Genomic DNA, 25,775 nt, shown 5'->3' with positions numbered 1-25,775 from the left:
GCGTGGAGTACGTGCCTGTTCAGGGGGGTCTTGAGTGCTGGGTTTCAGTCCTGGGGGCCAAAGGCTTGGGACTGGCGGCATTTGGGGATGTCTCCTTTAAGAAACCGTGTAGGTTTCCTCTTCCCAGGATCCCCCGGGGGCTCCCGGCACCTTCCGAGCAATCCCGCCAAAGCCCATTCCACCCGGAGCCGGAGCTGGAGCCGGAGCCGGAGCCGGAGCCGGAGCCGGGAGCCTCCTGGTAGGAAGGAGGAGCAGGGGTGGTGACTGTGCGGAATGGCAGGGACGGTGGCCTGGCTGTCACGGCAAGGCCCTCCGGGGGCCGCCTGCGCCCAGCTGTCCCTCTGAGGTCGCCCCCTGGTGAGAGGGGGAGGGATTTCCCCTCTCGGAAAAGTCCCCTGAGATGGACGAGCTCCCAGCAGGCCGAGCCGCGGCTCTTTGCCTCCACCTTCCTGAGACCAACACGAAGGCCCCGAGTTTACAGATCAGACGCAGCCAGAGACGCACCTTCCTGGGACCCACGTGCCTGGAGGGAGAGGGTTTTTAACGAGGAACGCCCTGTCTTTTTGTTCTTCATCAGGAAAAGAACCCACGCCGGCCTCCCGATACCCACTCACATCCACGCACCCCAAACCGTAACGCTCCCTCACTCGGGTGGCTGCACGGACGGCCACCCCCACCATCATCGCAGAAATAAGAGGGAGAGAATAGTCTACCGTTCCCACAACTTCCCGGCTTCTCCGGACGCTTCCGGCCGCCTGGTAAACGGTGAGAACTGGAGATGATAAAATTAAACACGTCTGTGATAAAGTAATGGGACTAGTGCCTTCGGATTATCCCACCGATGGTTCTTCCTTGCGTGGAGAATGCATACCAGTGTAACAGAGTACATGCTTTAAAAAAAACTTCTTTTTTAACTGGCAAGCGAAAATGATGCATGGCGCCTTGCCCACCCCACCCCGCCCCCTAAAATAAGTTAATGTAATCCAGAACCTAGCGTTTTAGAAGTATGGGCAGGACGCATCGGGGATAAAGGCTGCTCGCGGAACATGCTCGACTTGGCAAGATGATAAATCAAAAACCTCGTGGGTTTTGTTTTCCTGGGTTTTTGGAAGCAGCCAGAAGCGGGCTATTAACAAAATTGTAGGATGGAGAAAAGAAATGAATACCTGTGCTTTCCTCCACGCCGCATGGCGCCCGCGTGCGCACGCTCACACACACAGAAGCACACACACCTCCACACACACACACACACACACACACACACACAGCCACCCGCTCCCTGGGGAGGAACGAGCGGCGCCCGGGGGCGGGGGGGAGGACGCCCTGTGGGTGGGCGCCAAGCTCTCGCCTGGTGTGCAGCTCTGTCTCGTGGTCCTGGTGTCACACTGTCCTGGGAAGGCCGCCCCGCGAGGGGGCCGGCCGGGGAGAGGTGTAAGGCATATGTCGCTGGTCAGGAAGGAGGGACAAACCCATGCTTCATGCTCAGATGCGCGTTTCAGAGGAGGACTGGGCGGGCTCCGTCCGGCTGGGAAGGGGGGAAGGAAGGAAACCGAGACGGAAGGGAGGACGGAAAGCAGTGACGATGACAGCTCGACTCCGACTGAGAAAGGCTAATAAATAAACAAAGGAAAGACCGGGGCCCGGCCGGTGCGGCTCAGGGGCTGAGCGTCGACCTAGGCACCAGGAGGTCACGGTTCGATTCCCGGTCAGGGCACATGCCCGGCTTGCGGGCTCGCTCCCCAGTGGGGGGCGTGCAGGAGGCAGCCTATGCGTGATTCTCTCTCATCATCGGTGTTTCCATCTCTCTCTCTCTCTCCCTTCCTCTCTGACATCAACAAAAATAAAAATTAACACAAAGCAAGACGAGGGGGGCCAATGGAACGTGACGTGACAGGTGACGATTTCCGCCGCGGCCCTCCGCCCGCCCCCCTAGATGGACCTCCGCCGGCGCATGAGCCTGTGCACGTCTGTGAAGCTGTGCAGCCCCGGCGAGACGGAGCTGGTGGGCGACGGGAAGAAGCTGTTCTTCAATGTGCTGGGAGAGATCTCCTCGATCTTGTAGGAGACGGAGTGGAAGTACTGCGGGCCGAGCTGGGCGCTGAAGGAGTTCTGGCGTCCCGTGGGGCGGCTCCCCGCGCGGCCCTGCGGCCGGTAGCATGAGCAGGAGCACACGGACGGCAGGTCCCCGTCCGCCTGGCAGCGCGCCCGGCCCCGCAGCGCCTCCTCGGGCACGTGGATGGCCATGCTGTTCCGGGCCCCGGCCAGGGACGCCCGCTCCTCGGCGTCCCTCCGCTCGTCCTCGCTGTTCATGGTCAGGAACCTGAGGACCACCAGGTTGAGGAAGGCCCCGATGACCGTCAGGCCCACCAGGATGTACATGAAGCTGAAGGCCACGTAGAGCGGCTTCTTCTGCAGGGCGCCCTTGGTCTGCAGCGCCACGTAGTCCCCGAAGCCGATGGTGGTGAGCGTGATGAAGCAGTAGTAGTAGGCGTGGAAGAAGCTCCAGTCCTCGCACTGCGAGAAGGCGGCCGCGCCGATGCACAGCGTCCCCATGCAGGAGAAGAAGCCCACCGTCACCATGTTCTCCATGGACACGTCCGTGTTGCGCATGCCGCAGCACTTCTTGATGCGCTTCAGCAGGTAGCGCACGAAGGTGTTCATCCGCTCGCCCAGGCTCTGGAACATGACCAGCGTCAGCGGGATGCCCAGCACCGCGTAGAACATGCAGAAGGCCTTGCCCGCGTCCGTGCCGGGGGCCGCGTGCCCGTAACCTGGGGAGGGAGAGAGCACAGGGAGAGCCAGTGACCAGAGGGCCTGTGAGGTTGGACGGGGAGGGGGGTTGGGCTTGGGGGCATTTCAATGGGGAGGGGCTGGGGAGTTTCCTTGGGGGGGGGCGGGACACCCCCATGATGGAGGGGGGCAGGGTTAGAGAAGAGAGACAACCAATGCAGACAGATAGGGGGCACCTGGGTGGTTTGCTTGGGATGAGTTTGGAATCTGCCCAGACCCTGAAGGGAGGGGGCGAGGGGTCGGAGGAATCAGTGGAGAGACGTCCTTTGAAGCCTGGGGACCGGGGGGGGGGGGGGGGGCGGGGGGAGAGGTGGGCAGGGGGGTGATTTGCAGCATTTCTGTTGGGAGAGGAAGAAGAGTTTGGGAGCCATTTCACGGTTCTTCTTAGAGCAACACAAAGTTTTTTAAAAAAAGAAAGAGCCCATTTGCTACGAAGAACACTGCAACGGTATCAAGCATGCCCTCCGTGGGCCAGCGTGGACGGTGAACAGCGAAGAACGCTGCACACTGCAGGCCAGGCTCGGCGCTCACTCCTGTCGCCCACCGCCGCTCTATTAAAGGGAGAGCAAGCACGTACCAACTGAAACCACCCAATGGGAAGGACAGAGAGGAATGCAGATAAAATAAACAAGCAACGCTTCAGACAATTGCCGGGCAATAACGAAAGGCATCATAGAAGGGAAACAGAGACTAAGACCGAAAGGTAAGGAGGTAGCCAAATTGGGGAAAGGACCCGCGTGTTCAGATTCAAGAAGCTGCGTGAACCCCAAGCAGGATAAATCCGAAGAAAGCCACACGTCCGAGGGAAACTGCGGAAAACCAACGAGAGAAAATCTTGAAAGCAGCCAGAGAGAAACAATGTGTCACGTACAGGGACACGGCTCTTGGAGTTCTGCTTACTTCCAGTCAGAAACAGTGGAGGCCAGCAAACAGTGGAATCGCACCTTTAAAGAGCTTTCTGAAAAAGGCTCTTAACCCAGAATTGTCTATGCCAGTGGTCTGCAAACTGCGGCTCATGGGCCACATACGGCTCGTGGGCCACATGCGGCTCGTGGGCCACATGTGGCTCACGAGCCGCGGTTTGCCGTTCTGTTGACTAATGAGTTTGCCGACCACTGACCTAGACTCTTGATTCCAATAATTATAAAACTCATTAGTCAACAGAGCGGCGAGCCGCGGCGGCTCACGAACCGCAGTTTGCCGACCACTGGCAAAGACAATTCTGGGTTAACAGCCAGTGGTTTGCCGACCACTGGTCTATGCAGAGAAAATATCTTTAAGAATGAAAGCAAAATATATTTTCAGATTAAGGAAAATTTGCTAATAGCTGATCTGCATGGCATGACTTCCAAAGGAAGTTCTGCCCTCGCTGGTGTGGCTCAGTGGATGGAGCGTCAGCCTGTGGACTGAAGGGTCCTGGGTTCGATTCCAGTCAAGGGCACATGCCCGGGTTGCAGGTTCGAGCCCCAGTGTGGGGTGTGCAGGAGGCAGCCGGTCAATGATTCTCTCTCATCATTGGTGTTTCTATCTCCCTTCCCCTCCCTCCCTCTCTGAGATCAATAAAAATATATTTTAAAAATAAAGGAAGGAAGTTCTTCAGCCTGGAAGGAGAAGATGCCAGATGGAGACCTCGGGTTCAGGAGAGAATGAAGCACGCCCTGGCAAACACGGGGTTTACAGTTACACCCGTGCAGGGCGGGAACCCTCTGCACCTCCACGGAGCTCACCTGCGTGGTGACACAGAAGGCCAGGTGGGTGCCGAACAGCAGGTGTTGGGACGCTGGCGTGGTGGGAACGTTAGCTCACGGCCCCTCACGGGATGTGTGCACGGGTGGACGCCAATCCAGCATTTTCTGGCTCCAACACCGCACCCCGGGGGCCCGGGCCCCCCCCCAAAACCCCACTGCTGTCAGCAACGGTCAGCCGTTAGCTCCCCCGGCGGGGACAGTGTACGCCTGGGCAGCCTGAGGCCGGCTTCGTCACCCCTCCTGCCCCCCGCCACACTCCTTCAGAACAGAGCGCCTGGTCCCCGACGCCCACAGCACAGCTCACGGGGCCATTACAGCCAGGACGTCCCTTCACCAGACACGCGTGTGAGACAGTGTGAGCGAGGACACCCCAAAGCTGAGGGCCCCCCACGTGAATACATCTCCTGGGGTCTGGCCACAGGTCGGTTCCCACGGCAGTGAGGGACAAGCTGCAGGCCTTGCCACGCCTCCCATGTGCAGGCGACCTTCAGTGTTCCCATCCGGACGCAGCCTCTCCCCGGCTCCCCACCCAGGAGGCACCCCCTCCCTGCTCCCACCCAGGAGGCACCCCCTCCCTGCTCCCACCCAGGAGGCACCCCCTCCCTGCTCCCATCCGGACGCAGCCTCTCCCCGGCTCCCCACCCAGGAGGCACCCCCTCCCTGCTCCCACCCAGGAGGCACCCCCTCCCTGCTCCCACCCAGGAGGCACCCCAATCCCCGCTCCCAGCCAGGAGGCACCCCCTCCCCGCTCCCAGCCAGGAGGCACCCCACTCCCCGCTCCCAGCCAGGAGGCACCCCCTCCCCGCTCCCAGCCAGGAGGCACCCCCTCCCTGCTCCCACCCAGGAGGCACCCCCTCCCTGCTCCCACCCAGGAGGCACCCCCTCCCTGCTCCCACCCAGGAGGCACCCCAATCCCCGCTCCCAGCCAGGAGGCACCCCCTCCCCGCTCCCAGCCAGGAGGCACCCCACTCCCCGCTCCCAGCCAGGAGGCACCCCCTCCCCGCTCCCAGCCAGGAGGCACCCCCTCCCCGCTCCCAGCCAGGAGGCACCCCCTCCCTGCTCCCAGCCAGGAGGCACCCCCTCCCTGCTCCCACCCAGGAGGCACCCCCTCCCTGCTCCCAGCCAGGAGGCACCCCCTCCCCGCTCCCAGCCAGGAGGCACCCCCTCCCTGCTCCCAGCCAGGAGGCACCCCCTCCCTGCTCCCAGCCAGGAGGCACCCCCTCCCTGCTCCCAGCCAGGAGGCACCCCCTCCCTGCTCCCAGCCAGGAGGCACCCCCTCCCCGCTCCCACCCAGGAGGGTAGCCCACTCCCTGCTCCCAGCCAGGAGGGTAGCCCACACGGGTCACAGTGGTCCTCGGGCGCCCACTGCAGTGCATCCAATGGACAGCCGGCCCGGGAGGAGGCCGGAGCCAGGGAGGCGCTGAGGGCCCTGGGGACCCGTGTCTGCCGCGTCCCAGACGGGTTCCTAAAGAGCCGGTTCAGTCACTGCTCCCTCGGAGGGGGCTGTGTCCGGCGAAGTCCCCGCCTGACGCACCGCTCGTCCCCTCTGCTCACGGGATCCGCCGAGACAGCGCCGTGAGCCACACGCACATCCGATGTTCATCAGGCTCCTGCCTGGAAACGGAGGCGGCCGGTCCCCCCGCAGAGTAGCGACGGGACACGGAGGCACCAGGCGCACGCAGCTTCCTCCCGCTGCCTCTGGCCAGCCCGGAGCCCGAGCAGGGCAGGCCCCTCCTAAGCTGCCCCGATGCCCCCTCGGCGGCGATCCCCCGGCTGTGACTTCCCACTGGGGCTGCTGCACATTCGTGGACAAGATTCCCCTGGCACCGGCCAGCGGGCTCGAGTCCTGAGTCCCACAGGGACCATGCCGGGGCGTCCCCCGCTCCCCAGGCCTCCCCACCTCCTCCTGCCCATTCCGCTGCAGCCCGGCTCCCCGCTCTGCAAGTGGAAGCAGCTGGAAGGCCAGGTGTGGTGGTAGGACGGGCTCCTCCCGCCCACAGCTGCCGGCGGGGGAGGGGGTGGGAGAGGGGGCGGGGGGGGGGGGGGGGTGACCAGACTGCCGGCCCAGGGCCGAAGCTGGCCACCTGGGCCTCGGGGCTTCAGCAAACGTCTTGCCGGAAGAGAGTGAAATATTTATGAGGCCCATGGGAGGGCGCTGTGCGGGTAGGAGCTCAATAGGCACAAATCGCATTAAGGAATGACTCAGGGTGGCTGGGGGAGGGAGGTGGGCGGAGAGCCGCCCTGGCCCCCGGCTTCCTGGCGGGCTCCCACGTCAGCCTGGGTCAGCCCGGGCTCAGCCTGCCCCCAGGAGGAGGGTGTCCGAGGAAGGGAGGCCGCTGGGGCTTTGGGAAGGGCCTACCTGCTGGCTGTTCCCAGCGCAGAGCCGCGCCCCACACGTTCGGGAACTACCTCCCAGGCTCCTGGCAGCTCCAGCTCCGTTGTTGCTGGTCCTGGGGTTCGCCCTCCTCCCCTCCCCTCCCTTCCCCTCCCCTCCCCTCCCCTCCCCTCCCCTCCCCTCCCCTCCCCTCCCCTCCCCTCCCCTCCCCCTGCCCCATCGGGCCCTATTCAGGTTTCCAGAGGAGCTAAACACAATTTTTAAGACTCAGGTGTGCCCGGCCGGCGGGCCTCAGTGGTTAGGCGTTGACCTATGAACCAGGAGGTCACAGTTCCATTCCCGGCCAGGGCACATGCCTGGGTTGCGGGCTCCATCCCCAGTAGGGGGTGAGCAGGAGGCAGCCGATCCATGATGCTCTCTCATCACTGATGTTTCTCTCTCCCTCTCCCTTCCTCTCTGAAGTCAATAAAAACACCTGTTTTTTAAAAAAGAGAGTCGGGTGAAGGTGACCACACTTTCCTACATTCGCTCTTTCATCTGAAACGGGCGCCCGGGTGTGGCCGCCCTGGCCAGCTCCCCCTCCTCACCATAGGTCCCCCCCTCCAGCTCAGCGTGCCCCAGGACCTGGCCTCCCCTCACCCCTGGGGCGGGGGGGGGGGGAGATGCTTCTTGTGGGCTCTGATTGGGTCGCCAGCCCCGAGGGTGATGGCCGAGCCCTGGAGTCATTCAGCACCCCGCAGAGGTGCCCGCCACAGAGAATGTCCTGAGGCGGGACACGGTTCCACGCCGCGTCTGAGCCCAGCCGCGTCAGCCCCCTCGCAGGCTTTCCGACGGTCTCCCACTAAACCTTCTGGCTGCAGCCAGTGTTCTCATTGCAATGGATTAGGGCTCAGCAAGCCCCACGCCTCGGCGTGACTACGAAGGAAGAGCAGCAGTCTGTGTAGGGACAAAGCGCTTGGCAATGCAAACACCCCTGCACCCCACTAGGTCTCTCACGGGAGCCACGCCTGGCCTGTCCACGGAGGTGAGGGGAGCAGGGCTGTGGGCAGACGGAGGCCGGCGGGGGGGCCGGGCAACCTGCAACCAGGGCTGCGGGCCGGGGCGGCCCCATGTCCTGATTTCAAAAGAGAAGCTGGGAATATGGAGTTTTGAAAACGTGGGATCTAATTGGTGTCTGATTAAACATTCCTACAGGTGGCACAGGCCAAATCCAGACAAAACAGGCCACCAGTTTGTCTAAAACAGAGGCACCCGGAAATGACAGGAAGGGAAGGGGGAGAACAGGAGGGGCTGCAGTAAGGAAGGGGGTGCAGCAGAGGGAGGGCTCCCCACCACCCAGCCCCCTTCCACCGTCCCTCTGTCACGGAGCCCACAGCCGGTTCCATTTCACAGATGCACAAATGAAGGCAACGAGAGGTGACATGTCCCGCTGACCGCCTCCCCCAGCAGCGGAGGTCCGCCTGCCCGACGGACCTGAGGAGGGCCACGCCCGGGGGGGGGGCGGGGGGGGGGCAGGGCCGTTCTGGGTAGACTGAGGCCCCTTCCCACAATCCCCGAGGGGAACTCCACCCCATCTCACAGGGGAGAACGCTGAGGCTCCAGCCCTCGGCCCTGCGGGCAGCCAGCGGAGGGTGCAGATTGGAGCAGCAGGTGGGGGTGGGGGGCCAGCCCGTTTCCTCCTCCTGGAGCTGGTGACGAGCCCCATCTCTCCCGGCTGCCAGCTGCTGGGGCTCTAACGAGGCACCCACCAGGGTCAGCTCTCCCTGAGTGAGACAGCCGGCAGGCGCTGGGCATCCAGACACAGCCCCTCCCAGCCCCCAGCCATCCATCTCTGAGGCTGGGAGCCACAGAAGCGTGGAGCCGTGCCCTGGGACACCCTCCTCCACAGACAAACTGGCCCTGGCTGAGGCTCCCGTGTGAGGCCAATAAAGCGTTTAGTGGGCGGAAGTGACGGTTCAGGCCCACAGCCCTCCGTAGCCTCAGGCCCCTCGCTAAAGCGCCTCCTGCCACTGCAGTCGGGGACGGGAGATGCAAGGGCGCCCTCTGGCGGGAGCTCGGGGGACTGCGGACCCACCAGGCCTGCAGCACCGCCCGCAGCCCGCTCGCCCCCTGGGACCCACCCAAACCAGGGGGGAGGGCCATTCATCCTTGGAAAGTCTCCCCCCAGAAGTCAGCATCCGTCGACGGCAGCACTGGCAAAGTACCACCTTAATAACCGTAAGATGATGGTGGCGGTGGCCGCCAACCATCGCTGAGGGCACGGGGCTACAACGCCGCGTTCCTTGAGTCACTCCCCCTCAGGGAGGCGGGGCCGCCCTTTGCAAGGTGCGCGGTGTTATCTCCGGGGCCTGGATGAGCAACGGGGCAAACTGTGATCTTCCCGGGCCCCAGCGGGGACTCGTCTGGGCTCCGGCTCGGTCCCTGCTGTCCGCCCGCCCGGGGACCCTGCCGACAAGGTTTGTGGGGGACCCTGATGGAAGCTGTCTCCTCTGGTCTCCGCCCCCAATGAATCCCCCTCTCTCTTCCGTTCTCCTTCCCTCCCCTCCCACTCATAGTGCATACCCCGCCCCCCAAAAAGAAGCTACCAGGGAACGGGGGGGGGGGGGGAAGCACATCTACATCTAAAAATGAAGTCCATGGGGGATTATGTAAGATCTGGCTGACTTCTGAGACGTGTCCGCAGGATGGGGAAGCCTTAGTCCAGCTTCACTGCATGCCCACTCACGAACAACTGATGCTTCCGGTCAAAGAAGCAAAGCCAAGCTGAAGGTATGAGCACGCGGCTTCTTCCTGTTTGCCGTGGAGGGACCCTCTTAGGGCTCATTCACCGCCGAGTGCTCGAGAGGGAGGAGGCGGGATTCACACCAGAGACCCGACGGGGGGACAGAGAGCCCTGGCTGGCTCCGAGTGGGGCTCCCAGTTGGCCCCACGGCCCTGCCCTGGTCTGCCAGGCGCCCCGCTCTGCTCAGACCTCTCCTGCCCTCCACGGGGCAGGCTCCTGGCCTCACTCCGGGCCCAGCTGCAAGGCCGCCTCCCGGGAGGGCTCCCTGGCCTCGCTCCGAACTCCCAGAGGCCCCTGGGCACACAGGGATCTCCATGACCTGGAGGCAGGAGGCCTGGCACCGCGCCTGGCATCCTCATCTGTGAAATGTGTGATTCAAGCTGGCGGGGGGGGAGGCGGTCAACAGGGCCGGGAGGCCAAAGGCAATGGGGCCGTTAGAATTGAAAGTGAGACCGGCCGGCCTGGCTCAGTGGCTGCGTGCCGACCTGTGAACCAGGAGGTCACGGTTCGGCTCCGGGTCAGGGCACGTGCCCGGGTTGCAGGCTCCATCCCCAGTGGGGGCGTGCAGGAGGCAGCCGCTCAGTGCTTCTCTCCACCAGACACCTGGCTCCTGGGGTGAAGGGGAACGGTGGCGTCGGTGGCGTCGGAAGCCCTGCTTCCCAACACGGCTCACGGGTGGGGTCAGCGGATGTCGCGAGACGGGCAGGTCCTGAGTCAGCAGGTCTGAGGCCTGGGACTCTGCATTCTAAGGAGCTCCCTGGACCTCCCGCCACGGAGGAAGGGACCTAAGAGACGTGGGCGCAGAGCTGGGCGTCCTGTCAGCACTCAGGTCGCAGATGAGAAACTGAGGCACAGACCGGCTGTCGCCCCTCAGCCCCGGGCTCAGCATCGGCGGAGAAAGGGGGCACCCGTCCACCCACCCGTGCCCGCGGGGGAGAGCCGGCCACGGCCACCCTCTGGCTGCAGGAGGCGTTTGCAAATGGGACTGGCCTCGCTCCCTCTCTCGGAGCTGGACAGCCCTTTCGATTAAGGCGGCTGCCCCGCTGCCAGCGGTGAGGGGTGGTCCCGGGACCGGAGGGCGGCCCTGCGTCTGTCTGGCCAGCAGCTCAGTGTCCCGGAACTGTTCGCGCCCGACAGGGGCAGCCTCGGCCAAGGCAGCCGGACCGCGGGCCGCCGTCCTGCAGGGGGAGCGGACTGGCCACCGCACGGCCGGCTCTCCTCCAGGACCCGCTCCGCACGTCAGGGGGGCCCCCCCCAGAAACCGAGGTGCAGCTGCTGCAGGAGAGGCCCCTCCTAACTGCAAGGTGCTCCTCGGGGACTCCCAAATGCTGGCCTCGGGGAGGTCACCCTGGCCAAGGTGCCCAGGGACGGGCCTGGGGAGAGACCTGGGCTCAGCCCACGGGAAGGTCGCCGTCCCCTCTGACTCAGTTTCCCCTGTCACGTGAGAACAAGGCTGGTCCTGCTGCCTGGGGCGGCTGGAGGCCTCCCCGGGGCCACCTGGCAAAGCTCAGGAACCCTGACCAGCAGCGCCAGGTGAGCAGAAACCGCTGCGTCGGCACCCAAACCGCAGGCCACCACCGGCGACGGAACTTCTCCCTCAGAGCACGCGGCTGGCGGGAAGCGGCCTCACAGGGCAAGAGCGTGCAGCAGGCCAGCAACTGCAGTGGGGCCCTGGCCGGTGTGGCTAAGTGGGTAGAGCGTCGGCCTGTGGACTGAAGGGTCCCAGGTTCCATTCCGGTCAAGGGCACGAACCTCGGTTGCAGGCTCCTCCCCGGCCCAGGCCCTGGTCAGGGCTCGTGCAGGAGGCAACCCATCCGTGTGTTTCTCTCACATCGATGTTCCTCTCTGTCTCCCTCTCCCTCCCACTCTCTCTAAACATCAATGGGAAGCCTCCTCGGGTGAGGATGAGCAACAACAACCGCATCCCCGCCCCGCCCGTCCCCCCAGGCACTGTCCCCCCAGAGGCCCTGCAGGAGCCTGGCCAGCGTGTGGCAGGAGAGCCTGTCCCAGCGCGGCCCCGGGAACGGAGGTGACAGCTGGGGGCCCCGCACTGGCCTGAAGTGGGCTCAGGGCCCTCACAGCGTCATCTGACTGAGTCACGTTGCCACGGAGAGCCTCAGCTTCCTCCTCTGTCACGGGCAGAGGACCCCCACCGCCTCTCCACGCCCGGGGAGGTGGGCGCTGTGTGTGAGGCACGCAGCCGGGGCCGAGCACGCGAGTCCATGCGGTGGGCCTCCCCCACGCCAGCCCCGGGCCACCCACCTTCCCGCAGAAGCCCTGCCTGGGGAGGTGCCAGCACCCACCCCCCGGCCCAGAGTTCCCTAAGGCGCGGCCACGGAGCGCTCAGGGGGCTCCCAGGGGGGCCGGTCAGCATGACCCCAGCCCTGACACTCGGGGTCAGGACCCTGGAGCGGGCCTGGCGTGTGCGTGACAGAGCCACCAAACGGGGGTGGGGGGCGGAGCCGCGGCCCCGACTGGAGCTGGTCTCTGGTCCTGCACCCATGGGGCCTGGTGGGAGGGGGAACGTGGGGCAGGTCCCCTGGGGTTTGGACGGCCCCCAGGGTCCCCAGCGGCAAAGCCCCGCTGATCCACGCGTCTCCTACAGCCACACAGGGAGGACCCACGCCTGCCCCGAGCGCGCCCTCCACAGGGGGAGTCTCCTGCATCCTCAGCGCCCACGGCCGCCCTGTCCGCCGGCACCCACAGCCAGGGCGACGGGGGCGTCTCCACGGGGAGGCGCACGCTCCTTACCACTGTCCCGCACCCACACCGCCTCCTCCCCGGCTCGCGTCACCTAACCTTCCGGACCAAAGCCTGGACCACAGACGAGATGGAAACCCCGCCTCCGCCTCCTTCGCACCTCTCCTGGGCCTCCAGCCACTTCCCTCGTTCAACTTCTGCTCTTTATTTATTTTCTTAAAATATATTTTATTGATTTTTACAGAGAGGAAGGGAGAGGGACAGAGAGCTAGAAACATTGATGAGAGAGAAACATCGATCAGCCGCCTCCTGCACACCCCCCACTGGGGATGTGCCCGCAACCAAGGTCCATGCCCTTGACCGGAATCGAACCCGGGACCCCTCAGTCCGCAGGCCGACGCTCTATCCACTGAGCCACACCGGTTTCGGCCAACTTCTGCTCTAGACGCTCCGGGTTCTGAACTGCTAGTCACGGGAGCAGCGCCCGCCCCTGGGGAGCGGCCGGAGCCACCCACCTGCACCCCAGCCCAGAGGCGGCCCCAGCCCCGGGCCACCCCTTCCCTGAAGCCGCCCCGGGCCCACAGCAGGCCGCACGGCGCCACCCGTGGCCTCCTGTCCTCCACCCAGAAGGACACGTTGGGGCCGCGGCGGTGCCAGCACAGACCCTCCACACTGGCCAACCTTCACTCTTCATCCGCCTCAAGGAGACGGGCCGTCCTTTCCTCAGCTCAGCAGCCGGCAGGGAACCGGGGTCTCCGTCGGTGGTAAAGACCCAGAGAAAGCCGGACACCAGCCAGACCGGGGTCCGCGCCGGAGATTCCAAAGCAACCGGGACCCCCGCCGTTTCCTCTGGGCGGCCGGGCGGGCGGTCTGATGGAATCTTCCTCCGCAGCAGCAGGCAGCTGCCGGGGCCCTGCACCCCGTTTCCCCGGAGCAGGCCGTGCTCAGAGAGGGCGAGGGACCTGCCCCATCACACAGCCCGGGAGCGGCGACCCTGAGACTCCGATCCTCATCTCTGCGACCCGGACGCCCCGCTGCCCTCACGCTGGGGAGACGCAGGTCATGGCCGGTGGAGTCCGCCAGGCGGGCGAGGGGTGGCCGTGCTGGGGCAGGAGCAGAGTCTCCGTTCTCCCTGCTGCACGGTCCCCTCCGTCCACACCGCGGGGCCCCCCCCTGCTGCTGGACCTCCCCCTCAATGTGCTTCCGCGTCACAGGACTTCCTGACGGGCAGCCCGCCGTGGGCCCAGCAAGGGGAGGGCCCCCAGGACCCCTTCTCCGCAGAAGCCAGGGGAGCACCGGGCAGTGTCCCCACCAGCTTTCAAATTCTGGAAATGACGAGAGCTGGCGCTGCTCCAGTGAAGGGTCTGCTCAGGAAAGGGGACCACGTTTCAGGACGAACGGGACGCGGGACGGTGTCTCCGCCGGTCCTGCTCACGCCTCCCTGACCCCAGCTCTGGGGTCACCTCCGCGGCCGGCAGCCCAGGACCGGGCGGTGAACCCGCAGCCCCGCCGCGGGGACGGGTCAGAGGCGGCTGCGGCCCCAACGCCTCGGCCTGATGGCGGCCCCTGGAGGGCCGTTCCCGGGGCTGGTCTTCGCCGGCCTCCCTGGGCGGGCTCAGCGAGAACATATGCCCTGGCCTTGGCTGAAAACAGAGGCAATTTTTTTAACACCGCAGCTGCCTGAAGCGGCACTGCCCGCGGAGCAGGAGGCGCTGCCACGGTCCACGGCAGAAAAGCAGGGGAGGGGGAGCCTGGGGAAGGTCTGCCCGACCCCCGGGAGTCGAGGACACACACACATGCACGCACACACACACACGCACACACGCACGCACATGCACACACGGCTGTGCACATGACCAGGGAGCACTGAGCGGTCCCCCATCGTTCACTTCTGGCTGACCCGGACACCCCACACGAGCAGGAAGTGACGGCGAAGGGGGACCTGCACACGGCCTGCCAGAGCATTGTGCACCCCAATACACACACACAGGTCCCCTTAACGAAGTCGGGGAGAACTACTGGCTCAAGGCGTTTAAGCAAAGCTCTGTCCAACAACGCGCTGACCACTGAGCTAACCCGGCAGAGACTCCCCGACCACACATGACGGGGAACACAGACTTCACAGAATTCATCCAGAAGAGCGACACGCTCAGCAGCAGCAAGAGCATCAGACCCAGGGTGGGGCGGGGGGGGAGGGAGTTTGATTTCCAGAGTTGCCACGTTATAGCATCTGAAACATCTAGTTTTCAACAGAAAAGTCTGACACGAACACGTAGGAAAGTATGGCCCCCAAAGCAGTCCCAGGACGCCGTCCCTAAGGACACCAGCAATCCGCAGAGATCCTCAGTCAGCTGTTCCGCCAGTAAAAAAACGCGGTCAAAGAATAAAGAGTGTCAGCGAAGAGACAGAAACCATTCCCAGTAAAACACAGACGTTCGGGAGCGGAGAAGTACAATCACTGGAACGGAAAACCCCAGACCAGGCTCCGCGGCAAGTTGGAAGGAAGAATCGGGGAACATAAAGAGGCTAATTCAGACTCCCCCGTCCGAGGAACGGAAAGGAAAAATAATCTTAAAACAAGTACACAGAGCCTCCAAGACCTGTGAGACTACAACCAAAGATCCACCATTTATTTCCTTGGCGCTCTGGGAGGGGACAGAAAAAGGCAGGAAGTACTTCTAAGGAAATAAGGGCCAAAATCTTCCAAATTTGATGAAAAAGAAGCTTAACACATTCCAAGCAGGACGAACACAGAGAGATCCACACCTGGACACGCCCTCGTTAAGCTACGGAACGTCAACAACACAGACAGAACCCCGAGAGCAGCAAGAGGCGCTAGCCCAGGGGTCCTCAAACTTTTTAAACGGGGGGCCAGTTCACTGTCCCTCAGACCGTGGGAGGGCCGGACTATAGTTTTAAAAAAAAAAACTATGAACAAATTCCTATGCGCACTGCGGGCCCAGGACGCGTTGGCTGCTAAGCAGGACAGGCAGCGGCACCCGGCGGGCCGGATCAATGTCCTCGGCGGGCCGCATGTGGCCCGCGGGCCGTAGTTTGAGGACGCCTGGTCTAGCCCATCGCACATAAGCACCCTCCAGAGGGTGAACAGCTGGCCTCTCATATGAAGCCACGGAGGCCCCAGGCCCTCGGAGGACACGCTCAAAGTGCTCCCTTCCTCTCTCTGGAAATATATTTAAAAAAGAAAAGAATGGCCCCAACCGGTCTGGCTCAGTGGATAGAGCGTCGGCCTGCGGACTGAAGGGTCCCAGGTTCGATTCCGGTCAAGGGCATGTACCTTGGTTGCGGGCACATCCCCAGTAGGGGGTGTGCAGGAGGCAGCTGATCAATGTTTCTCTCTCATCGGTGTTTCTAACTCTCTATCCCTCTCCCTTCCTCTCTGTAAAAAATCAATAAAATATATTTAGAAGAAAAAGAAAAGAGTGGACGCCTGAACCAGCTGGGCGCGGCGAGCCGACCACGTGCACCTGGGGACCTCCCTCCCGGGCCCCTCGGCTGTCCCAGGGGCTCGGGGTTCAATCCGCAGCTCGGCCTGCTGCCTGTCGCCTGCCTCCTGCCTCCAGCGCTCCTCCTGGTAAACGTAGGGACTTCCTCTGACACGGGGGGCGCGGGGGACCCCGGTGTTTCCCGAGGGCAGGAGCCCCATGCGGGAGCTGGAGGCTGATGAAGTGGTTATTTCCTCTGCCCTCCGCGTCGGGGAAACGTGGGCCTGAAGAGCTCTCAAGAGGAAGTGCCGCGTGGTGATGATTGCTATTTCCCGGGCCACAGACACGCCGCTGTGCAGCCCAACGCTGCCGGCCGCCGCTGCCGGGAGTGCCGGCCAACAGGTGACCGGCGAGCTCTGGGCTCGGGCAGGCCCTGGGAGCCCACAGCCGCAGGGCCAGGCGCTGGCTCCGTCCCCGCCTTCTCTCCTGGGGGTGGAATCAGGACCTCGGCGGCTGGGGGTGACAAAGCCGCGGTCACGGGGGCACCTGTGCATGAGGACCGTCTGGGGCCTCCTTCGCCCCACCTCACATTCATCCGTCCTCAATGCTTCGTCCATGCGGATGGGAGGGGCGCAGAGGGCTGGTGCCTGGGCCCTGCCCGGTGCCTGGGTGCCTGGCTCACCCAGCTGTCCCGTGTCTGTTGCATGAAATGGTGAGGAACAAGGACAAGAGCCACCAGCCTGTCAGCCTCTGACTCCAACTAGGTTTCCCAGTGGCCCGTGGCCACCAGCACTCCGTCAAAGCGCCTTCTTCTGAGGGCGCAGTGTGTGGTGGGCCAGGGAGACGGCGTGTCAGCGTAACTTACCCGCACGTGGCTTCCCTGCGCCTCAAGGGAAAGCACCTGACATGTCTTCCCTCTTCGTGCTGTGTCTGCTTTGAGTCACATGGAGGCCCCCGCACCCAGAGCCCCCGCCTGACCTAGTCCTCCCCGTCCCATCCCTGCAGGGGACCCTCCTCCAAACTTCAGGCCCATCCTCTGGGCCCACACTCAGAACGGCTCGTGGAGCCCCCCTCCTGCTCTCTCCAGACACTTCCGGGGCAGCTGAGGCCCCCCTGGGAATGTGAGCCCCTGGGGGCAGGGCCATCCCCACCCTTCCTGACCCCAAGATCCACTACATGCAAACACCTCGCCCACAGACACTCAAAATGCGACCAGACGGCAGGAAGGAAACCCCTCCAAACCCACGAAGGGCTGTATGCACGCGGCAGTGTGATGGCTCAAGGGGGCCGGGCTGCCACACCAGAGGCCCCGGGGCCCTGCCAGCTCGGCTCAGCTCGGCCAGGAACTCCCTCCCGAGAACTCTGCTCCGCACGGCCAAGGCCTCGCCGGCCCCACATCCCCACACCCGCGCCTCGGAGCAGGAGGGGCCACATCTCACCCCCAGCTCCTTCCCTGAGGGGAGTGGAGGCCCAGAGTGGGCAGGTGCTCACAGGATGGGTGGGTGGATGGGCAGATGGATGGATGACAGGTGGGTGGATGAATATGAAGAGGTGAGGGAATGGGCAGGTGAGTAAATGGATGGATGAGTAGGTGGGTGGGTAGATGGATGGACGATGGATAGACAAATGGATGAGCAGACTGATGTTTAGGTGAATCAATGGTTAAATCAACAATGGATGGATGGATGGATAGATAAGGGGATGAATGGATAGACGGATGGATGGATGGATGGATGGATGGATGGATGGATGGATAAGGGGATGGATGGATGATGGATGGATAGATGGATGGATAGATGAATGGATGGATGGATGGATGAATGGATGGATGGATGGATAAGGGGATGGGTGGATGGATGGATGGATGGATGGATGAATGGATAAGGGGATGGATGGATGATGGATGAATAGATGGATGGATAGATGAATGGATGGATGGATGGATGAATGGATGGATGGATGGATGATGGATGGATGGATGGATAGATGGATAGGGGGATGGATGGATGGATGGATAAGAGGATGGATGGATGGATGAATGGATGGATGGATGGATAAGGGGATGGGTGGATGGATGAATGGATGGATGGATAAGGGGATGGGTGGATGATGGATGGATAGATGAATGGATGGATGGATGGATGGATGATGGATGGATGTACAGATGGATAGGGGGATGGATGGATGGATGGATAAGAGGATGGATGGATGGATGGATGGATGGATGAGTGGCTGGGGAAGGCAGGATGGTTGGACACGGGTTGGTGAGTGGAAAGGTGGACCCATGGGCAAATGGCAGAGCTGGAAACACCATTCTGGTGTGTCAGGATCTGAGGCCCCTGCTTTCTCACCGCTCCCCCCTACCTCCCCCCCGACACCCCGCCTTCGCTCAGACAGCCTGGGAACAAGCTGACAGTGACAAGTGACGGGCTGGGCTGCAGACTCGTGTGGCCTCGGTTGTCAGGAAGTCTGACCGTCCATCTCACAGCGAATGCGTGCCTCCCCCCTCCATCCCCGCGCAGCCCTTGCTCGCTCGGGTCCAGGAGCAGAGGCAGGGCCGCCACCTCTTGTGATCACAGGAGCAAACAAAACAAAGCAAAGCAAAACAAAAGCCTCCTTCCCGGCCAGTTCCCAGAATAGCCTCTCGCCACCCAGACACGCTGGCTGGCTGGCTCCCTCCCTCAGACCTGACCAGGCAGATTTTCTGGAACTCGGAGCCTGGGGTGGGGGGGTGGGGGGAGAGGTGGTGACTCCCAGGGGAGAGATTGACAGGGGTGGGGTTACCTCAGCGGGGAAGCAGGGAACTGACAGGTGCCCAGCTGTGCTGGGGGCTTCGTAATCATCAACCCCAAGACCTCCCTGCAAGGAAGGTGTTGTCATCCCCGCTTCTCAGCTGAGGAAACTGAGGCCCAGCGAGGGGAAGTCCCGGCTTAAGGCCCCACAAGCCTGTTCCTTCCACACCCCTGGCCTCCTCCTCCCAGCGCTCTGCCACCCAGAGTTGGAGCGGAGAAAGCAGACGTGGTGGGCCAACCCAGAGCAGTCAGGGAAGGCTTCCTGGGGGAGGAGGCAGGTTCCTAAGAGGCTCCCACCTATGGCCAGTGAGAGACAGGGCACTAGCACCACCGTGAGGCCTTGGGGACGTTCCTGGAGCCCTCGGAGCCTCAGCTTACTCATCTGTGTAATGGGAACAAGAACCCGGGGAGGACCCTGGGGGGTCAGACAGGTTGAGTCAGACACAGAGGCGAGGGAGGGGCAACAGGGCAGCCTCTACGGGCACTGAGCCAAGGCTCAGCCAGGGACACTCAGGGGGCTCAAGGCACCTCGGTGCCACCTTCTCCTGGGCACAGCTCGGGGGGTTCAATGAGCCAGGGCTGGGGCAGACGCTGACCCCCGGGCAGGTGAACGAACCAGCTGGTGCCAGACCTGAGCCGAGCGGCAGCTGCCGGCTCCTCCCGCCCCCGGCCCGGCCTCTGAGGCACCGGAAGAAAACCAAAAGCTGCCCCTGAGCAGGGAGCAGACCTGCCTTCTCGGCCCCCTGGGCGCCCCCTCGGCACCCTGCTGTGCAGGCCCAGCCAGCACTCTCCTCTGGGCCTCCACCTCGCTGTTCCCCTGCCCGCAGCGCCCTTCCCCGCTCTGCTGGGCACATGCCCCTCCCCTCTGCCTCAGGCAGGGCCCTGGGCACACGCCCCCTCCCCTCCGCCTCAGGCAGGGCCCTGGGCACACGCCCCCTCCCCTCTGCCTCAGGCAGGGCCCTGGGCACACGCCCCCTCCCCTCCGCCTCAGGCAGGGCCCTGGGCACACGCCCCCTTCCCTCCGCCTCAGGCAGGGCCCTGGGCACATGCCCCCTCCCCTCCGCCTCAGGCAGGGCCGCCGCGGTGGGAGGAGCAGAGAAGGGAATACGCGCTGGACCCACTGGGCCTTGTCCGACGGCCCCTCCTCCAGGAAGTCCCCCCACACCTGGAAATAACGGAAACGTTCTCCTTTAGGCCGAGCTTCGGAGGGACCAAACCGGCACAGCGCTCGCCCGCTGCCCCGCTGCCTCCTGAAGGACCGCCACGGCCTCCCAGATCTCCCTTCTCCGGGTTCCCACACCCCGCCTGGTGCGGCCCCTCGTCTCTCACCTGGGCACATCCACAGCCTCCTCATGCCCCCGTCCCCGGCCCCCCGATCTCTCCTACACATCATGCCCAGCCCTGCTCACCCCCACCCCACGCCGGGACCCCCTCCCCCACCCCGGGCTCAGCCCCTCTCCCACCTCCACCCACTGTGCTCCCCTCAGTCAGCCACCCCTTCCCGCAGCCCCCTGGCCTGGGATCCATTCTGCCCACCCTCCCCCCTCCACATGGCTGCACCTGCTGTGCCCTCCAGTGGGAGCTGCCCCTCGGCAGCGGGCTGGCCCTCCCCGGGACTCCACGCCAGTGCCGCTGCCTCCAGGAAGCCCGCCCTGTCCCGGGAGGCCAGGCGGCACTGAGCTGCAGGAAGTCGGGTGGAGCTGGAGCCGGGATGGAACTCCGGCGTCTGGTGCTCCTGATGGGCTGTGTGGCCTCGGGCAGGTGGCTGAGCCTCTCTGAGTGGAACCTCTCGCGGACCTGACCAGGAAACGAGGACCCACAAGGGAACGCCACTGAGCCCTGGCCCCACAGGTGCGGGACAGCTGGGGACGCCCCCATGCGGCCGGGGCAGGGCGCGGGGGCAGCCAGGGCAGGCCAGCGGGCCGAGCCGGAGCCATGGCACTGCCCCCAGGTCTCGCTGGTGCCCCGGGACCCAGGCAGCTGCCAGGACGCCACAGGGAGGAAAGGGGTGCACCCTCTCGTGGCCCTGCCCTAAGCTTCCGCAGCTGCCTCCCCTGGGCTAACACCCCCACACCTGAGTGCTGGAGCCCGGGATGGGGGTGGGGGGAGGGGCGAACGGGCCGGAGAGCACAGCTGCCGTCCCGTCCAGGATCCCCGCGTGCACGAAGGCCTGTGTCCGCGCGGAGGGGTGCGCCCTGCCCTGCAGGGATGCGGGGCCTCCCGGCTGCCTCTCCCGCCGCCCCGTCGCAGAAGCCCACCGCGCCAGGCTGGGGGTACAGCGCCCCGGCTCTCACGCGTCCTCCCGGGAGGGAAGCGACAGGGAGCTGGTGGCGCGGGCTGCGGCTTCCTATCGGCCTTAGTCAAGTCGAGGGCCTGGGCTGTCTCAGGTCAAGGTCGTGGTATGAAACACAAGTCCACTCGGGCGCATCTCTGAAGATGGAGCAGAGAGGCAAGGGGAGGCTAAGGGCACCAGCTGGCCAGGGAGCCCGGGAGAGCACGGGGCGGGGCCGCTGGGGGCCTGGAGAGCCAGGGCGGGGCAGCCAGGGGCTCGGGGAGGGGCCGGCGCAGGGAGGGAGGGCGCAGGCCCGGGACAGTGGGGGGGGGGCAGCCACCCGGAGCGTGACACTGAGGAGGGAGGGGCAGAGAAGGGCCTGTCTCCAGGTGGCCAGACCCTCCTGGGAGCCAGCCCAGCGCTCCCCTCTAGGGCAGTGGTTCTCAACCTTCCTAACGCCGCGGCCCTTTAACACAGCTCCTCGGGTGGTGGGGACCCCCAACCGTAACATCATTTTCGTTGCTCCTTCATCACTGTAACTGTGCTGCTGGGACGAATCGTCATGTAAATACCTGTGTTTCCCGATGGCCTTAGGCGGCCCTGCTGGCGGCTCTCAGCCTGTGGGCCGCGAGGCGTTCCCGGCGGGAGCACCGTGTGTGCAAGGCCGAGACGCGGGGGCCTCAGCGCCTCTAGAGCTCCCACACGAAGGTGCTGGGACCCACGGCGCTCCAGTGGGCGGAGGCCCCGGCTGTCGGGGGGCCTGGCCCAGGGTTCCCCACGGGTCAGGGCAGTGCCAGCCTGGACCCTGAGGGACGCAAACCCGGCTCCCCAGGTCTTGCTTGGGAATGAGGCCCTGACCCACTGCCCCCAGGGGGCGCCCAAGAGCTGAGCCTGAGGTGCCGAGCCCATCCGCTCACTCCAGCCCTCCCTGGGGAGCCTGCTCTGCTGCCCGCTGCCCTGGCAACCACCTTAAAGCGGCCCGCTGGCCAACGGGGGCGGGGAGGTGCACTCAGCATCTGGAGGTGTGCAGGGGTGGCCACTGCAGGGCTGGGCGGGCGGGCGGCCTGGTCCCCCAGCGTCTGCCTGGCCTGCCTGGCCTGCCCGCACTCGTGGGTCACTGTCCGCTCCCTGGGGGCCGGCTCATGGCCTCCTCCAGGCCTGGCCTTCTCCCTCACGCCCGCCCTACTGCAGGGGAGGTGGGCAGGGGAGGCCAGGTGCCACCCACCCGCTCAGCCACTGGGCTTACCACAGCCCTAACCCTCAACCGGACTGCTTCCTCCTGGCACGCTCCCCGCCCCCCAGCACCTTAAGCTCAGGTGTCCAAGAGGGACCCAGCAGCCCCCAGGACAGGACAGAGACGTGAGCTCGGTCCCCATCCTCTCTGGGCCTCGAAATGTGCCTCCCAACCGCTCCCCGAGGCAGCCGGAAACGCACCTGAACCCCCACTCAGCCCAGCAATGCCCACGGCGCCCACAGCCCTCACCCTGGACACTGGGCACGGCAGCACCCGAGGCCAGGCTGGCACGGGGCAGGCAGCATGGGTCACCTCCCGACTCTCCACGCCACCGAGCCACGGGCAGCGAGGCCACGGGCAGCAAGGCCACGGGCAGCGAGGCCACACCACTGAGCCACGGGCAGCGAGGCCACGGGCAGCAAGGCCATGGGCAGCGAGGCCACACCACTGAGCCACGGGCAGTGAGGCCACGGGCAGCAAGGCCACACCACTGAGCCACGGGCAGCGAGGCCACGGGCAGCAAGGCCACGGGCAGCGAGGCCTGGGGCCTTCGAGCCCCCGACTTGTCCACAGGACCCCCACACCTGCTTCTCCCCCTTTCTCCTCTTTGGGGAACGGCTGGGCCAACCATCAGTGCCACCCCGCACCCTGCTTTCCCTCCTTAGTGACGCTGACCAGAGCCCCCAGACCCGCCACGTTCCTCAGGTCTCGGGACCTCTGACCCACCCCAGTGACGACCCCGTTTTTGTGGCAATGACGCCAATTGCCCAGTGGGGCCCCTATTCCCTCTCCTCCCTGAACAGCAGCGGACCTGGAGGTAACACTGGAGGTAACGGAAGGGACGTAAGACTCCCCCTGGCCACACCCACCCCCGCCTGTCACCCCCTTTATAAACCCGCCTCAGACCCCGGGGCGGGGCACAGAGGGCAGCGAGTCACCGCAGGTCAGGGCTGCCGGCACATAAACCAGGTCCCGGTGAGCCAGTCCGTGGGCGGGGCTGTGCCTGGGGCTGCAAAGGGTAAGACCCAGTTCCCAAGGTCAAAGCCGGCCTGTCAGAGGCCACAGGCAGGCACCTGACCCATGTGGGTCCAGGCGCTGTGAGATCCCACCCCAGGAGAGCCTGCAGGGTGAGCCTCGTCCCCACTGCGGAGATGGGAAGACTGAGGCTCGGGAGTTAAGTCCCCGGCTCTCGGTCATGTGTGCGACTGCCCTGTAAGCACAGAGGCTTGGCAGCTGCTGGGGGAGGGGACCCCGCACCGGGCAGAGCACCCCCACATCAGCCGCTCGCTCGCGAGGCCCCCCCAGGTGCAGGGGTCTGGCTGTCCTTCTGACGCAGGGCCGGAGGGCCGGAGCGGGCGCAGGAGCCGTCTGTGACGCTGACTGTACTGCGAGGAATGTGTCCCGAGGAATGCGGGCAAGGGCGGCGTCGACACATTCCTTCAGCAGCAAACCTGGGAGCCGGCAGCATGGCCCCAGCAGAGCGCAGGTGAGCTTAGTAAGATCCCACAGCCGGCGGCGTGGCTCAGGGGGTGAGCGCTGACCTAGGCACCAGGAGGTCACGGTTCCATTCCTGGTCGGGGCACATGCCCGGGCTGTGGGCTCCATCCCCGGTGTGGGGCGAGCAGGAGGCAGCCGATCCATGATTCCTCTCAGCACTGATGTTTCTCTCTCTCCCTCTCCCCTCCTCTCTGAAGTCAATAAAAATATATTTAAAAAGAAATAAACAAGGTCCCACCACACAGGTGGGCGATGGAGCCACCCATGGTGGCGGGTGTCCACCTGTGGCCTCTGACAGGCCGGCTTTGACCTTGGGAGCTGGGCCTTACTCCTGGGCAGACCCGGCACCATAACTCCGCCGGCAAAGTAGCTCCCTGCCACACTGCGGGCTCACGCCACAGGCACAGGGGGCCTCTCGCAGGAGCCTGGCTTTGGTGAAATAAGTGGATAAGAACAAGCAGCAGACGCCGTGTGCGTGCGTGTGTGTGTGTGTGTGTGTGTGTGTGTGTGCGCGTGTGTAAGAACAGTGTGGGCCCGTGTCATCTGGAGTCTAAGAACGGGGGATCCTGGGAAGTGGGAGATCAGGACACTTTTCTTTACTTGCATTTCCAACTTCGCTTACAGCGACTGTGTATTGTTGGTGTGATTCGAATGTTTTGTTTTTTCAATGTAGAAACCTCACACGGGGTCAAATGCAGACTGTCTGACCTCCCACCTCCAGCCCTGGGACGTATGACCACCCTGGGGAACCCCCATCACAGAGCAGGGACCGGCCAGCACTGGCCCCTGACCACTGCCTGCAGCCGTCCGCCCTCACCGGGTGCTGCCTCCCGGTCCACCAGGTCTGCCCTCATGACTAAGGAGAAGGCGGCTTACCGGGGACAGTCACCGCCGGCCTGCTGGGGCACCGGCGGGCCACCTGCTGGCGGCTCCCAGAGCCTGAGGCTGCAAAGCCGGCCCATCCCCAGGGGATGCCCGGGGTCCCGGCTGCCTGACCCCAAAGACGGGCTGCACATGGCCAGCGCCGCCCTCCCTCCCTCCCGTGCCCCCCCAGGGGACGCACTCCCTGAGCCCCTCGGCCGTGTCCTCACTGGGTGCTCTGTGCCCTGGGGACAGGAGGCGCAGCGATGTCCTCACGGGGCAGGAGCAGGCCCACCTCTCAGGTTCATGCTTCATTCACGGCGCCCCAGGCCAGGGAGCAGGGAGCAGCGAGGCCGCGCCTGTCCAGGTGGGGTGTGCGAGGCAGCCGGCGAGGCCGGTGTTAAACGTCTAAACACACAGTTCTCACTCCCACGAGTGAGGGCCAGGGCCGGCAGCCTGCACCCGGCGGCACCAGGAGCCCGTGCCTGCAGCGGCACCCGCCCGGGCACCCGCCTCTGCCCCCACCGCGCCCTGAGTTCCAGCGGCCTGGGGCGGTGTCCCAGAGGGCGCAGGCCCCGCCTGCTGTCACCCCGCCGGCCAGAGGCAGACGCTGGGGGAGGGACATTGCGCCTATCAGCCAGGCTGTGCCCGCTGGGGGCAGGCTGGGCAGCCCCCCTTTGGAGGGTCCCCGCAAGTCCCCTGTCACTAATCACAGAGATGTCTGGGCCACGCCGCCAGCCACGCCTCTGGCTAGTCAAAATCCGCGCAGATCCTCTCGCCCGGGAAAGGGGGAAATCAACAGCCGACGCCAGGGATGAAAAACCACGCTACACTCGGTCTCAGAATAGATCCCAACGCGCAATCCCCATGACAACGGCCCGAGCCTGAGGCCCCCCCCGCCCCCGCCGCCCCAGAGCAGGGAATGGAGGGACGGGGCAGGGTGGGCCCAGGCTCTCGGACCCGGACCCGGCCACCATGGGGGGCAGAGAGGACCCGCCCCGGTCCCAGCCCCAGGACTCCCGGAAGCAGCGAGGATGCTGGGAGGGCCACAGGTCTCAGAAGCTGGACTTGACCCGAGGGCTTGGGAGCTGGGACCCGGCCCCGGCTTTAGGGCGGTCACCAACTCCGCAGGGCCTTTCCCGGCACCGCTGGGGCCAGGCTGACAGCTCCCCCTGCCCGAAGGAAGGAGAGTCCAGAACCTTCCGTGGTGCCCAGGCGGTGGGTAAATCCTACCTCGAGGGGTGGGGCGCTGGCAACCTGACCCTGTGGCCTGGACGCACCCTGCGGAGAGGTCGGAGACCAGTGCTCGGGGCCCCGCCAC

The 25,775-nt window shown here is 64.7% G+C and overlaps 1 protein-coding gene across 1 annotated transcript in view; it reads right to left on the bottom strand.

The window, feature by feature from the left end:
* Positions 1 to 989: 989 nt before the first annotated feature.
* Positions 990 to 25,775, bottom strand: part of KCNK9 (potassium two pore domain channel subfamily K member 9) — a 39,100-nt gene continuing 14,314 nt past the window's right edge. The window contains exon 2 of the mRNA XM_080646836.1: positions 990 to 2,771. Coding sequence (XP_080502962.1) covers positions 1,930 to 2,771 — 842 coding nt within the window. The 3' untranslated portion in view covers positions 990 to 1,929. The remainder of the gene's footprint in view (positions 2,772 to 25,775) is intronic.

Source organism: Plecotus auritus, assembly GCF_963455305.1.
Source record: "Plecotus auritus genome assembly, chromosome: 11".
Classification (NCBI taxonomy): Eukaryota; Metazoa; Chordata; class Mammalia; order Chiroptera; family Vespertilionidae; genus Plecotus; species Plecotus auritus.
The sequence above is the reverse complement of the archived record's forward strand: the minus strand, read 5'-3'. Positions and strand labels throughout refer to the sequence as shown.